Source organism: Sus scrofa, chromosome 4 (assembly GCF_054392235.1).
Source record: "Sus scrofa isolate SSC_HxYL_T2T_F1_AM1 chromosome 4, Sscrofa_HxYL_maternal_Yorkshire_Landrace_v2.0, whole genome shotgun sequence".
Taxonomy (NCBI): Eukaryota; Metazoa; Chordata; class Mammalia; order Artiodactyla; family Suidae; genus Sus; species Sus scrofa.
This window is the reverse complement of record NC_139386.1, coordinates 75513912-75529087: the sequence shown is the minus strand read 5'-3', so window position 1 is coordinate 75529087 and position 15176 is coordinate 75513912. Positions and strand designations below refer to the sequence as shown.

At 38.8% G+C, this 15176-nt stretch overlaps 1 protein-coding gene across 4 annotated transcripts in view; it reads left to right on the top strand.

Moving 5' to 3' along the window:
- The window catches only part of NKAIN3 (sodium/potassium transporting ATPase interacting 3), a 571670-nt gene that overhangs the window by 428659 nt on the left and 127835 nt on the right, over positions 1-15176 (top strand). For all 4 annotated transcript variants that reach the window (XM_021089314.2, XM_021089313.2, XM_085022309.1 and 1 more), the window contains exon 4: positions 5244-5441. In XM_021089314.2, coding sequence (XP_020944973.1) covers positions 5244-5441 — 198 coding nt within the window. The remainder of the gene's footprint in view (positions 1-5243; positions 5442-15176) is intronic.

The following is a 15176-nucleotide window of genomic DNA, read 5'->3' as shown; positions in this document are numbered from 1 at the left end:
CTATTTGCATTTAGCAAGGTCTCTTCAAAGGTGACATTTGCACTTTCAGAAAGAATGGCTTATGACAAAAGAAAGTGAAAAGACAAAGAAAGTAGATTGCTGCATAAAATTGGCCTCAAGGGACCTTCAAGCCACAACTAAGGAGAAAGGGAAAAAATGAATATTATTAATAGTTGGGAGTCCTTTTCTAGGAATAGTGAGGATTGGCTAAAGTTAAATCAGACACACACCAAAAAGCAGATGATTAAAAGAACAAAGAAGAGTAAGAGACTGGTTTGAGGGTTTGTTTGTTGTTGTTGTTGTTTTTAATTTTTTAGGGCTGCACCTGTGGCATATGGAGGTTCCCAGGCTAGGGGTCGAATCAGAGGTATAGTGGCTGGCCGTCACCACAGGCCTAAATGGTTAGCCCCATCTGTGACCTACACCACAGCTCAGTGGGTCCCAGATCCCTGACCCACTGATCAAGGTCAGGGATAGAACCCACATCCTCATGGATTTTTTTTTTTAATTTTTATTTCTTTTTATTTTTTTATAATTTTAAAAATTTTTTTCATTATAGCTGATTTACAGTGTTCTGTCAATTTTATGCTGTACAGCAAGGTGACCCAGTTACACATACATGTATAGATTCTTTTTTCTCACATTGTCAAGCTCCATCATTAGTGATTAGATATACTACCTGGGTTCGTAATCCTCTGAGCCACAGTAGTTCCTCCAGAGACTGGTTTCTCGGTTAATGAAACATTATAGAGTGGTCTACTGTAACAGAAAGCGTAGGTGGAATTTTTCAGGATGTGAGCTGTTTCCAATACGGTAGCGATACTTCCTGCAAATAAAATGGGGGCGGGCATGTCCACATGTAGTTAATAAACGTTTCAAAGAATTCTGGAAATTCCTATTTTTTTAAATCAGGTATTTGAAGGAAATGGAAACACATTTGGGATTCACACTAAAGTGATGAAGGGGCTTTTAAACATTGCCTGGAGTAGATATTCAGAGGAAAGCAGATATTCTAGAATAATTTTCGTGTAAGTCATGACTTGGGAGTGAGTGAGTCTACGTATTGACTCATGTTTTCCTTGTCCACCTGGAAGCCACCCTCCCGTGTTCTTTCTACCCGGTCTCCCAGACTTCATGACAAAGCACCACATCCCTCTTCTCAATCCCCTTAATTCCTTGAAATCCAGGTTTTCATTCCCACCCCTTTCCTGGTGTTGCATTTGTAAGGTCCCCCTTGCTCCACCAATCAGCTAATTCAGCGCTGTTTGTTTTTGTTGTTGTTGTTGTTGTTGCTTGTCCTATTTATTTTGTTTTAGGAGGCTTTTTGTCTCTGGCGTTACCAACTTCCCAGAAGTTCTTCCTCCTGTGGGCCGTGACATTTTCTCTTGAAAATGTCCTTGAGACTGTCCTCATACCTCCCAAATATTTCATGTTTATTTTCTCTCTCCTTGCTCTCTTCCTCTTTATTTTACAAACTGTCCCTTGATAATCACATACACCTGCATAAATACAATACCATTATTTCTGTCTTTTCAGTTCTAAAGACAAGGGCAAAGATATCAATTGTCAATTTTCTTAGCCCTGGTATGCTTCAGTTATCAGATAATATTCTAATTCCAAAAAATGGAAGAGCAATGACATTTGACCTACTCGTAATTATTTTTAAGGTTACTTTGTTGATCTGTGGTTTAGCACTAACCCAGGTATTTCAGAACCACTGCCTTTGATGTGATAACCAAAAGGGCCAACAAAATTAATGATCTTCTGCATTTATGTATTTAATTTTCTTTAAAAATACTTGTAGCATTCTGAGTTGCTTTTCCCTTGACGTACCTCGTATAGGAAATTGAGTTTACCATGTGTCAAGGTATTTTTAATGTTTGAGATCTTCAGCAGGAGATAGAAATCAGACACAAACTTATGATAAAATTTTATACCAAATTTAAGTAAGAGGTTTTAACTTTATAATTTGATGCTATTGATATTCTTATTCAAATTTTAATATAGTCATTGTAAAGATAGTACAATTTATAAATATGCTATCACTTTGCTGGACAACAGAAATTGAAGAAACATCGTAAATCAACTATATTTTAAATAAATAATTAAATTTTAAAAATAAAATTGGAGTTCCTGTCATGGCGCAGTGATTAACGAATCTGACTAGGAACCATGAAGTTGCGGGTTCGATCCCTGGCCTCGCTCAGTGAGTTAAGGATCTGGCGTTGCCATGAGCTGTGGGTGTAGGTCGCAGACGCGGCTTGGATCCTGAGTTGCTGTGGCTCTGGTGTAGGCCGAGGGCTACAGCTCCAATTAGACCCATAGCCTGGGAACCTCATTGTGCCATGGGTGCAGCCCTAGAAAAGACAGAAAGACAGATAATAATAATAAAATAAAATATATATACATATGTTACAGTACCAACAAATTAAGTGAGAACTACATTGAGAGAGTTTTATGAGTATAACAAATAATCCTTTATTCTCTTTTGTTTTATTTGGGTAATATAAATTGTAGTCAAAGTCATACTGAAAGGAACTTATGGTCTTGGAATAGAAAAGGCCATTGATGGAAAATGCTTAAAGAACAGAAATTGCTGTAAATTTTGAGACTGTGCTAGTTCATCCTGAACCTAATGAATTATATTAAAATGGGAAATAATAGTTCTGTAGTGACTAAGACTAACTATAAGAGATTAAACCTGATGCCAGGAAAGGGAGCAGTGTGCCTGCAGGTAAATTGCCTTGTGTTAAACCGAATTCACTTGCAAAAGCAATTATTTTTCTATAATATTTCCCCTCCAGAGGGTAACTGCAAATGACACCCACAGCAAGCTAACAAAAAAATAAAAATAAAAAGATGTAAAATGTTTTATTGTCCATAAAATGCTGTAACTGTGAAGGAAACTAAATGATATGCATAGCAAACCAACAACCAAAAAAAAAAAAAAAAAAAAGAAAAAAGAGATACAAAGTGTTTTATCATTGATCTAATCAGAGGCATACTTATAATGGTGCTTTAAGTATTTGAGTTGAGGAAAATCTAAAACTGGGGAAGCACTGCTTTACTTATATGCCCTGGAAATGTTTCTCACCTCCCAGTGTGGGTACCACGTGGGCAGAGGGTAACCAGTGGGCGGGGCGGGGGGGGTCCCCACTGTCCCAGCTCAGATAGCTCTCATGCTGGTTATTTTCAGCCACCTAGAAATTAAAGAACTTTCCATTTCACTCCCACTTCCCCTAAATTTTAGAGTGCCAAACCCAGCTGCTGGTACTTTGGAGTGTCCTACGCCATGGAAGTGGAGTCTGTCCTCCAAGGAAAACTGGGATGCACAATTAGTGGGCAGCCCCTGGGCCCCTGGGCCCCTGGGCTGGTACCCGCTCAACACACCACCCTGCACCAGGGACCATAAACCTGCTGAGTGGAGGCTGGGAACTAGTCCAGCTGCCCTGCTCCTGGGCCCTCGGCTCCGTGCGGAGCCAAAATCCTGGTCCCATGGTCTCTGTCCCCGGCGCCTTTTCTCTTGCTCCATCATCACCCCTCGCCCTCCCTCCTCCACACAGGCAGCTCTAATCTCTAGTTTATCTGGGAGTTGCGAGTCTGGCTACACATCTCCTCTTTCAAACTATTGTTTATGACAAGAGCATCATAACCATGACTGATGGAGCAGTCATCCTTCATTACTGACACTCCACAGGTACTAAAGGGCAGCTTTTGGAGATTAAACACTTGCCCTGGTGTCTCTGGTAAGAGCTCTGAAAGCCTATATTGATGGATAAAAGTAGGGGACTGCCTTGTTTGTTCTTTTGCTCAGTGGTGGTGGCATCTTTTTCAAACAACTGAGAAAGCATCTAGCTCCCTTCAGGGATGAGGCATTGTAAGGGGCTGGCCAGGGGAACCGCGCTGGTCATAGGATATACCACCTCATCGCTAGAAGCGCAGACTGCATAGATCGAGTTCTGTGTCTACCACTAAACAGGCAGTTATTTTCATTTATTTATTAACTCGGGCAATTTACTTAACTTTCTCTGACTTACTTTCCTCATCTGTTTTAGTTTCTTTTTATGATCGCTGTATAACAAGTACCACCAACCTGGTGTCTTAAAAGACAGAAATGCATAATCTCATAGTTCTGGAGGTCAGAAGTCTGAACTCAGTTTCATGGGCTGAAATCACGATGTTGGCAAAGCCATGTTCTCCTTGGAGTTTTAGGGAGAATCTTTTCTTGTCTCTTGTAGCTTCCAGCGGCTGCCAACATTCCTGGGTTTGCGGCCATATCACGTGGTCATACTGCCTTCTGTTTTCCCCTGTATCTCATTTCCCTCTGCCTCCCTCTTATAAGGAGACATACGATTGTATTTAGGGCCCACTCAGATAACTCAGGATAATTCCTCCATCTCTCGATCCTTAATGTAATCACATCTGCAAAGTCCTTTCTTACCATGTAAGGTAAAATTCACCAGTTCTCGGGAGTAGGACACAAATGTATTTTGGGAGTACCATTATTCAAGCTATGTACATTAGGATGATGATAGCACCTGCAGGAACACATAATATTTGGTACATGCTGAGAACAATGTCCAGCAGGTGAAAAACCTCTCAATAAATGGGAGCCTTTGATGGTGGGGTCAGTAGCAACAGAGCAACAGGAAAATACGGATGTCAATGTGGACAAAATAATTTTTAAATAAAGCTATGAATTTTTAAATGAACATATCATCTCTGGACATTTTTAATGTATACTAACCTTAAAATATTATTAGTCAAAGAAGTCTACCTCTACATTGAGTAATTACAACCCACGTGAAAAATGAGCCATTGAGCCACAGGGAGCCATTGTTGGCTTTGTCTTGTGTCACTGTTTACCTGAAATTGAAACCATTTCAGGGGAGTTTCCGTGATGACTCAGCAATTAATGAACTCAACTAGCATCCAGGAGGACGCAGGTTTGATCTCTGGCCTCACTCAGTGGGTTAAGGATCCAGGGTTGCCATGAGCTGTGGTGTAAGTCATAGACACGGCTTGGATCCAGTGGTTGCTGTGGCTGTGGCATAGGCTTGGACCCCTAACCTGGGAACCTCCATATGCCACAGGTACGGCCCTAAAAAGTCAAAAAAGAAAAAAAAAAAAGAAACCCTTTCAACAATTTCATTCATCCCGACTCCTTCTGAAGGTGAAAGTCAAAGACGTGATGTGATATGATGGTCGTCTCTCTCTCTCTCTCTCGTCTCCTGCCCACCTAGGATACTGACCTAATGACATTCAACATCTCTGTACACCGGTCCTGGTGGCGGGAACATGGGCCTGGCTGTGTCCGAAGGGTGCTGCCCCCATCGGCCCCCGGCGTGATGGACGATTACACCTACGTCTCCGTCACAGGCTGCATGGTGGACTTCCAGTACCTGGAGGTCATCCACAGCGCCGTCCAAATACTGCTCTCGGTAAGTACCGCGTTGGCGTCCTTGTCCGATCAGGACTCTCCTTAATGGCACTTTCTATCTAGACCTTCCACCACACCCCCAGGTAGGTCATGCTGTAGATAAGCACACAGAGAACGTCCTTTAAACGGAGGAATTTGCAGCAGTTACGCTAACACTATAGTTATGCTGAATGGCAGGTTACATCTCTTCCTTTTGATATCCAGACACTGTTTTTAGAACCAGCTCGTTGCTGTAGTTTCTCTCCGGAGATACAGTGCACACAATTCGGGGGAACAGTAGCCCTGTCCGCAGTAGTAATTGTCTATTTGCTGCCCGTGAGCCCCTCTCTTTTCCCAATAGGCTTCTGCTGCTTACTGCTTCTAATGCATTCTTCCACTAACGTTCAGAGAGAGAAGGGGGTGGAAACACACTCAGTGGCTTTCTCAGTCAAATAAACCTCATGTTTCACATGCTTATTCCTTAAGAAAACAAATTCCTCCAGAGACTCATTTTCGTGCCTACAATTCGTTGTGAGGATACGATTCCATGCAGAGCAGCAGCGAGAGGAGAGGGCTTGATTGGACCACGGAAAGTTTCTGAGCTGGGAATTCCATCAGGATATTTTCCTTCCACTAGACTATGCCACCCACAGTTTGTGCAACTGTGGCGTGGAATTAATTTGAGACATATGCCATCCTCAAGAGGGCTGTTTCTTTGAGATCCAACGAGAACTTGACAATAAAGCCGTCTTCACAATGCTCTTTGCATAACCAACCAGTTCTTCTATCCAGCTGGTTAGGGTTAGTGTCAGATTAAGAGCTACAGCCTCAATAATAAATAAATAGATGACAGAAGTATAAGAACTGTATGTCAATGAAGAATGTACCTGGGAATTATTTCTAGAAAGAACTTCAGTAGTCCTTGCTAACACTTACTGTATCCATTATCTACTGCTGTGTAACAAAACACTCCAAACTGTAATTCTTTAAAACAATATCCATGTGTATGGGCCTCAGTGGGATAGTTCAGCTTCACCTGACATTGGCCAGGGTTATTCCTTTCTACCCACAGCTCTATCTAATCATTAGTACACTGTAAACTTTTATACTATGTCTTTAATAGTATATGCTTAGACATAATTAGGTTTTCTATCACAAATAACAGTAAAAAAAATAACCTTTCCACCCACAGCTCTCCTGGGACAGAGTTCCCATTGTGGCTCAGTGGATTAAGAACCCCAAAATGAGGATGCAGATTTGATTCCTGGCCTTGCTCAGTGGCTTAAGAATCTGGTGTTGTGCAAGCTACAGCATAGGTTGCAGAAGTGGCTCAAGACCAGGGTTTCTGTGGCTGTGACATAGGCTGACAGCTGCAGCTCCAGTTAGGTTGTTCTTTTTAGGAATTCCCATCGTGGCACAGCAGAAACAAATCCATCTAGGAACCATGAGGTTTCAGCTTCCATCCCTGGCCTCCCTCAGTGGGTTAAGGATCTAACGTTGTTGTGAGCTATGGTATAGGCTGCTGATGTGGCTTGGATTCCACGTTGCCGTGGCTGTGGCATAGGCCAGCTGTAGCTCTGATTAGACCCCTAGGCTGGGAACCTCCATATGCCGAAGGTGTGGCCCTAAAAAGCAAAAAAAAAAAAAAAAAGAAAGAAAGAAAAAAAGAAAAGATTGTTATTTTTTTTACTGTTATTTGTGATAGAAAACCTAATGATGTCTAAGCATATACTATTAAAGACATAGTATAAAAGTTTACAGTGTACTAACAATTAGATGGAGCAATAACGATGTTAATTTTAAAGATCATATAGAAGACATGGAAAGGTACTTATGATTTGAATATGCAGTCAAGGAGGTGAGGTAAGATACAAAAAAAAAGGTGTGGAATTAAGCATGTGTTTTCCCCAAAATTGTTTTTAAGTTTGTATCACATTCTCAATAATAATTCATGTGTCTTATTGCAAATTTATGTAGAAGAGTGGAAGAGATATCGTGATTGGTTTTTTTTATAAGGCTATTTTTAATTTTCAGGATTAATGATTCATGGGTAAACAGATCCATATACTAATGTTAACTATTAAACAAGATATGCCTGTTTTAAAGGAGCTCATTTTTATAACTGGTAGGAAATTCTAATCTCTAAACCTTGAAAACGCACCTTATCTACCTCTCTTGAGACTCACCTGATCTACAACTCTTTGGAGCTGATTTTGCATGTACGTATTGTTTTGAATCCTTACTGTCAGATATTCTCCTCCATATCTGATAGGTGTTGGGTCTCATTCTTTAACATCTTTGGAGGCTGTCATCATGGTCAAGCTGGGAATCAGAGGCCCTGAGAATGGGTTTTCTGTCTTCCCTGGGTTCTTTGCATTGTGTCTCTTCAGCCCCATCATCAGCCTTCATCACTGTTCTCTGTCCTTCATATCAGACATATTCAGCTTAAAGATAAATTAAAACTCAATAGGGAAGGGTGAACAGTATCATTAGACCACAAAGTATCCTGTGGAATCTTTATCCTCAAAAGGCTGCGTAAATATCTGTTCCATCTGCTTAGAGTAAATGACACAGTCACTGATAATATTGTTACTAATTCAGTAACAAATGTTCACAGAATGTAAGAACAGAAGTCAGAAAATAAGTTTTTGAAATGAGTTCCAATTGCTATCAATTGTACTCCTCCAAAATGTAAAGATAACTAAAAGTGGATTTATTTGGGGTCTTATTTCTGAGTTAATATTTAATTTATTTAACAAACTGTTAATATGTACTTGGAGCTATTCTGAGTGCTTTGCAAATATGAACTCCTTTAATCCTCACAATGACCCGAGACATAGGTATTATTGTATTTTTTTTTCCATTGTGAAACTGAGACACACAGAGAGCTTAAGTAACTTGCCCAAAGTCACACAGCTTGCGAGTGAGAGAAGCTGGACCAGACACCCAGGCACATGGTCTCCAGAGTTCCTGGTCCTCATAATACTGCAAAGAGAGCCTCCAATTTCCTTATGACCCTTAGCTTAGGTCCGTGGTAACCTCTGTCGGGACGGTTAAGGCTGGAAATCTGCTGTGTTGATGGCTTTTACATGGCAGTATTCGAAAGTAATAGAGAGCAATTAATAATTATCTGATAGTTAAGAGATTTGTGGAGTGAATAGTTCAACCTGTTTTCTTGTGCCTTAGAACCATGTTATTACCACCTTTTTGTCATTGGGGAAAACTGGAGGATTCCAACACTTCTAAGATGCTAAGTGTATCAGACTCATTTTTATTTTGCTTGCTTGCTGGGGCTTTTAAAGTGCTAGTAAAAGGAAGGAAATTATGGTCAACCTCTCCTGCCCGTAATTCTTCCCACATTCGTCCTATCCCAGACAACCCACTTTTATATGAAATGGATGATTTCTGCCTCTGTCAAATTTAGAACAATTCTAAGTGCTACCTAAAAGTATGAAGTATTAAGATCATTAGTCTTCCTCAGCACTTCTGGTCTCTGTATTCAGTTTCATCCTCAGAAAACTGAATCAACAGTTTTTATATAAAGTTCTATAAAGGAATCATTTATCGGACCATCAAAATTTTGAAAAGGGCTTATGATTGTCAGAGAAGTCCTGGCGTGTCAACAATACTGAAAAGGCTTTGTGGAGAGCTTTATGTTCAGGAATCGGTGTATACCTGGTCATTAAAATTGTTTGGATTTGAGAGTGTTTGTTTGGTGACCTGTGATTTTAAGTCATTTCTTTCTCAGTATTCATGTTGATGCCCTGGACTCTCTGTCTTTGAAATGTACATACATTTTTATAGGTTTCTTGAGATATAATTCACATACCATACAATTCACCCCTTTAAAGTGTACAATTCAGTTGTTTGTAGTGTATTCACAGATATGTGAAACCACCACCATAGTCAATTTTAGAAGATATTTATCACCTTCAAAAAAAAAAACTTACATGCTTTAAGTAACACTACCTACCTTCTCTTTCTTTTCAACCCTAAGCAAATACTAATCTACTTTCTATCTCTTTAGATTTGTCTATTCTGGACATTCCATAAAAATGAAATTACATTATATATGGGGTTTTTGTGCCTGACTTCAGTCACTTAGCATGTCTTCAAAGTTCACCCATATAGCATGTATCAGAATCACGTTCCTTTTTATGGCTGAATAGCATTCTATCATATATTTACTTTTAATACTTTTGTCTGAAGTACTTAGCAAAAATTTCAGATTTATAATTCAAATGTAGAAAGCCCTCACCTGCCCATGGAGAAAACCCTACATGGATTTTAGACAATTCACATCTCTTTTGTCTACATTTATATCCATGGTTTGGAAACATCCAGGTCTCAGAAGGAATTCCCAGCTTTTATTAGTTGTTTGGTCTTATATAAATCTAACTTTTAAATTCATTTTCCTCTTCTACCACAACATTCTCCTTAATAGTATATGTATGATTGGATTTTATTCTGTATGTTAATCAGTCATCACAGACATTTATGTTTCCAACCATAAATGCATATAATTTCCAAACAACAGAATTTAGTCTCCTGAGGCCCAAATGCTCATGATTATCCCAGACATGTTTTTTAGGTCTTCATAAATTATTACTGCTCTACTAGTTTCAAATAATCTGCCAAACATGGATTATTAAATGCAAAAGTGACTTATGACATTTGGTAGACTTAAATACGATTTCATCAGAGAAATGCAAAGTTTAATTAGAAATCATGTCTAGCACAAAACCATTAATATAGGAAATCTGAGATGTTTAATAATTAATCAAGACAAACGTTGTGGCTGTAGGCTTATGGAGATATTAGAAACAAGAAAGTTAATTTTAGTAATGCTTTACTTAGGGTAATTTAATGTCTTCAAACATTACAGAGGTTTCATCTTTAGCCCTAGGTAGGAATAATTATTGGGTTGAAAAAAAAATGGGTTTTCATAATAACAAAAGTTAATTCAAAAGCATTTACCCTCTTCCTTTAGAAGACCAAATTGCATATAAGTTCTATAAAGAAAATCTCATGTCACTTTTTGTATTCTGCCTAAACGAAAACAGGTAGTGTATCTATCATTCGTTCAAAAAATCATACTCGGCTGTTTTTCTGGGGTTTTTTCTTTCTCCCTTATCTGAGTTATAGTTCTCTGTCTTTTCATTTTTATACGTTTTTGGCGTGGTGACCCTTTTACAGATAATAGAGTTGTAGCCTCTCTTACTTCTGGCGTCTGCCCCCCTTGTGGCTGAAGTTGGTATGGGGGCTTGCTGTAGGCTTCCTGATGGGAGGGACTGATGCCTGCACACTGAAATTAAAACTGTGATTAAAAAACTTCCAACAAACAAAAGTCCAGGACCAGATGGCTTCACAGGCAAATTCTATCAAACATTTAGAGAAGAGCTAATACCTATCCTTCTGAAACTATTCCAAAAAATTGCAGAGGAGGGGATACTCCCAAACTCATTCTATGAGGCCACCATCGCCCTGATATGAAAACCAGACAAAGATACCACAAAAAAAGAAAATTACGGGCCAAGTTCACTGATGAACATAGATACAAAGATTCTCAACAAAATACTAGCAAACCGCATCCAACAATACATTAAAAGGATTGTACGTCATGATCAAGTGGGATTTATCCCAGGGATGCAAGGGTTCTTCAATATCCACAAATCAATCAGTGTGATACACCACATTAACAAACTGAAGAATAAAAACCATATGATCCTCTCAATAGATGCAGAAAAAAAGCCTTTGAAAAAATCCAACACCCATTTCTGATTAAAAACAAAAACAAACAAACAAAAAACCTTCATAAAGTGGGCATAGCACAACATAAAAAAGGCCGTATATGACAAACCCACAGCTAACATCATTCTCAATGGTGAAAAACTGAAAGAATTCCCACTGAGATCAGGAAAAAGACAAGGATGTCTGCTCTTGCCACTACTCTTCAACATAGTTTTGGAAGTCCTAGCCACAGCAACCAGAGAAGTAAAAGAAATAAAAGGAATCCAAATTGGAAAGGAAGAAGTAAAACTATCACTATTTGCAGATGACATGATACTATACGTAGAGAATCCTAAAGACTCTACCAGAAAACTGTTAGAGCTCATCCACAAATCTGGCAAAGTCACAGGATACAAAATTAATACAGAAATCAAGTGCATTTCTATATACTAACAGTGAGAGATCAGAAAGAGAAATTTGGGAAGAAATCCCATTTACCATCACATCCAAAAGAATAAAATACCTAGGAGTAAACTTACCCAAAGAGACAAAAGACCTGTACTCTGAAAACTATAAGACACTGATGAAATAAATCAAAGATGACACAAATAGATGGAAAGACATCTCATGCTCTTGGATTGGAAGAGTCAATATTATCAAAATGACTATACTACCCAAGGCAATCTACAGATTCAATGCAATCCCTATCAAATTACCAAGGACATTTTTCACAGAACTTGAACAAAATATTTTAAAGTTTGTTTGGAAGCACAAAAGACCCAGAATAGCCAAAGACATCCTGAAAAAGAAAAATGGAGCTGGAGGAATCAGGCTCCCTGAATTCTGACCATACTACAAAGCAACAGTCATCAAAACCATATGATACTGGCCCAAAGACAGAAATATAGATCAGTGGAACAGGATAGAAAGCCCAGAATTAAACCCACGCACCTACAACCAACTAATCTATGACAAAGAAGGCAAGAATATACAATGGAGAAAAGACAGCCTGTTCAATAAGTGGTGCTGGGAAAACTGGACAGCCACATGGAAAAGAATGAAATTAGAACAATTCCTAAAACCATACACAAACATAAACTCAAAATGGATCAAAGACCTAGATATAAGTCCAGATACTATAAAACTCTTGGAGGAAAACATAGGCCAAACACTCTCTGACATAAACGACAACAACATCTTCTCAGATCCACCTCTTAGAGTAATGACAGTAAAGCCAAAAATAAACAAATGGGACTTAATGAAACTTCAATGTTTCTGCACAGCAAAGGAAACCCTAAACAACAAAAAAAGACAACCCACAGAGTGAGAGGAAATCTTTGCAAGTGAATCGACTGACAAGGGATTAATCTCCAAAATTTATAAACACTTTCTGCAGCTCCATACCAAAAAAAAAAACCCCATCAAAAAATGGGCAGAAGTTCTAAACAGACAACTCTCCAAAGAAGACATATAGATGGCCAAGAAGCACATGAAATGATAGTCAATATCACTCATTATTAGAGAAATGCAAATCAAAACCACTATGAGGTACCATCTTACTCCAGTCAGAATGGCCATCATCAAAAAGTCTACAAACAGTAAGTGCTGGAGAGGGTGTGGAGAAAAAGGAACCCTAGTACACTGTTGCTGGGATTGTAAATTGTTGCAACCACTGTGGAAAACAGTATGGAGATTGTTCAGAAAACTAAAAATAGAACTACCATTGGATCCAGCAATCCCACTCCTGGGTATCTATCTAGAGAAAACCATGACTCGCAAAGACACATGTACTCCGATGTTCATTGCAGCACCATGTACAATAGCCAAGACATGGAAACAACCTAAATGTCCATCAACAGAGGAATGGATCAAGAAGATGTAGTACATATATGCAATGTAATATTACTCAGCCATTAAAAGAAACAAAATAACAGAATTTTTAGCAACATGGATGGACCTAGAAATTATTATGCTAAGTGAAATGAGCCATACAATGAGACACCAACATCAAATGCTATCACTGACATGTGGAATCTGAAAAAAGGACAGACTGAACTTCCTTGCAGAACAGATACTGACTCACAGACTTTGAAAAACTTATGGTTTCCAAAGGAGAGAGGTTGGGGGGTGGGGGAATGCTGGGGGTTTGGGATGTAAACGTTATAAAATTGGGTTGTGATGATCATTGTACAACTATAAGTGTAATAAATTGAGTAATAGATTTTAAAAAATCATACTCAGTAAGCCTCTACGCTAAATAAAGCACTGTTCTAAGAGCTTTGGGGATGAGAGGATGGAGATAAACTAAAGCAGCCTGCAGTTGCTATTGTTCTGTCCATCATACCAGAGGAGATGAGGCAGGCAATTAAAGGACTGTAAAGAACAGAAAATGAAAATTCCACAATTCAGATTTTTTTAAATGATGGGGGAAATTGCATCTTTTTTTTTTTTTTTGGTTATTCTCTAAGTGAAATTGAACAGTTCTTTCCGTCATGAATACAGGCAACAACTAATCATGGTAGAAATAGCAGAATCTGTGATAGTCACAGTAGAAATCACTGGTATTTTAGAATCATAGTACAGTTCTTGTAGATAACCTGAAATATAGTTTTATGCTCATCAATACACAGTTCCGATTCTAAGTGTAACCTGGGCTCACAGAGGAAATAAATAGTGTTTGGGGGAGCTGTGATGTTTAGCCTCCACCTCCCTGCAAAAAATTTCACTCTTGGAAGTGAACTTTTTCTTTTTTTAAGGACCAGACTTTAACATTTTGAGGACATCACCATGGGCTTCCAGACTCTTCCATTTGTGCCACCATGGAGAGAATTAAGAATTCTGAAAATGAAAGCAATTACTTCTTGGGATACATGAAAACAACATATTAAAGCACATGACAATGTTCAAAAAAGGGAGGCATTCAGCAGAGCAAAAACAAGCAGTAGCTTGACGATCCTATCAAGAAGGCAAAGAAGCTCCTGGAGTTCACAGTCCCAGGAAAGAGAGCCGCCTTGGCCAAAAAAAAAGAGGTCCGGGCACGGGTTTTGATTCCTATTACAACTAGTCAAAGGCAAGCTCAAAGGAAACTGAGGTTCAAGTTCCCATGGCTGCAGCTGGATCCTACAGCCAAGAGAACCTTTGATGACTTCTCATATGTGTTCCATACAGAAGGAACAGCACAAGTGGGAAAATAAACAAGAAGCCAGGGGAACAGTGAGTGGTTCATTTTGGCAAAGAGCAGGTGCACAGATGTAGTGCCTTAAACTGGAAAGAAAGTTTGGGGAGGGGAAGACTTGAATGCCAATTTAAGGTTTGAGGACTTTCCCCTCAGTGAAATAAAGCCATTTTTGGTTTATAAGCAAGTAAATGATGTACACACAAATCGGTACTAGGGGAGTTATTCTAATAAGTGTGTGTAGGATGGATCACACAAGTGGGAATGCAAATTGAGGATAGTCTTATAATAATCTGGGTCCGTAGGTCCCAGGGCATCTTTGAAATTCTTTCCTGCAAATTGAGCCTCAAGAAAGATCCCATGGTGACATAAGTTTGACTGATGTCATGTTATAGCCACTCCTTTGAGATTCACAGTGAAAATGAACATATTTAAGTTTCTGAGAAATCCTGCTGTTTAAAAAAAAAAAAATCATGAAAAACAAAGACTATGGGATTCTTCCAGATGAAATAAGAATGAAGCAGCATGAAATGAAATGAAAGCTGTGACACTAGACCAAAAAAAAAAAAAAAAAAATAGATCATTGTGGGGCAGTTGTTGGGAATTGAATAAAGCCTCTGAATTAGATGATAATATTATACCAATTATTGTACTGATTAATTCCCCGGTTTTTGTCCTTGGACTATGGCTATGAAAGATGCTAATATCTGAAGAATCTGGATGAGGAGTACATGGGAATTCTTTGATTTTTTTCAATTTTTCTATAAGTCTGAAATTGTTTCAAAATGAAACGTTAAAAATGCTTTTTCTGAAGTTCCCGACTTGGCTCAGCGGAAACGAACCCAACTAGTA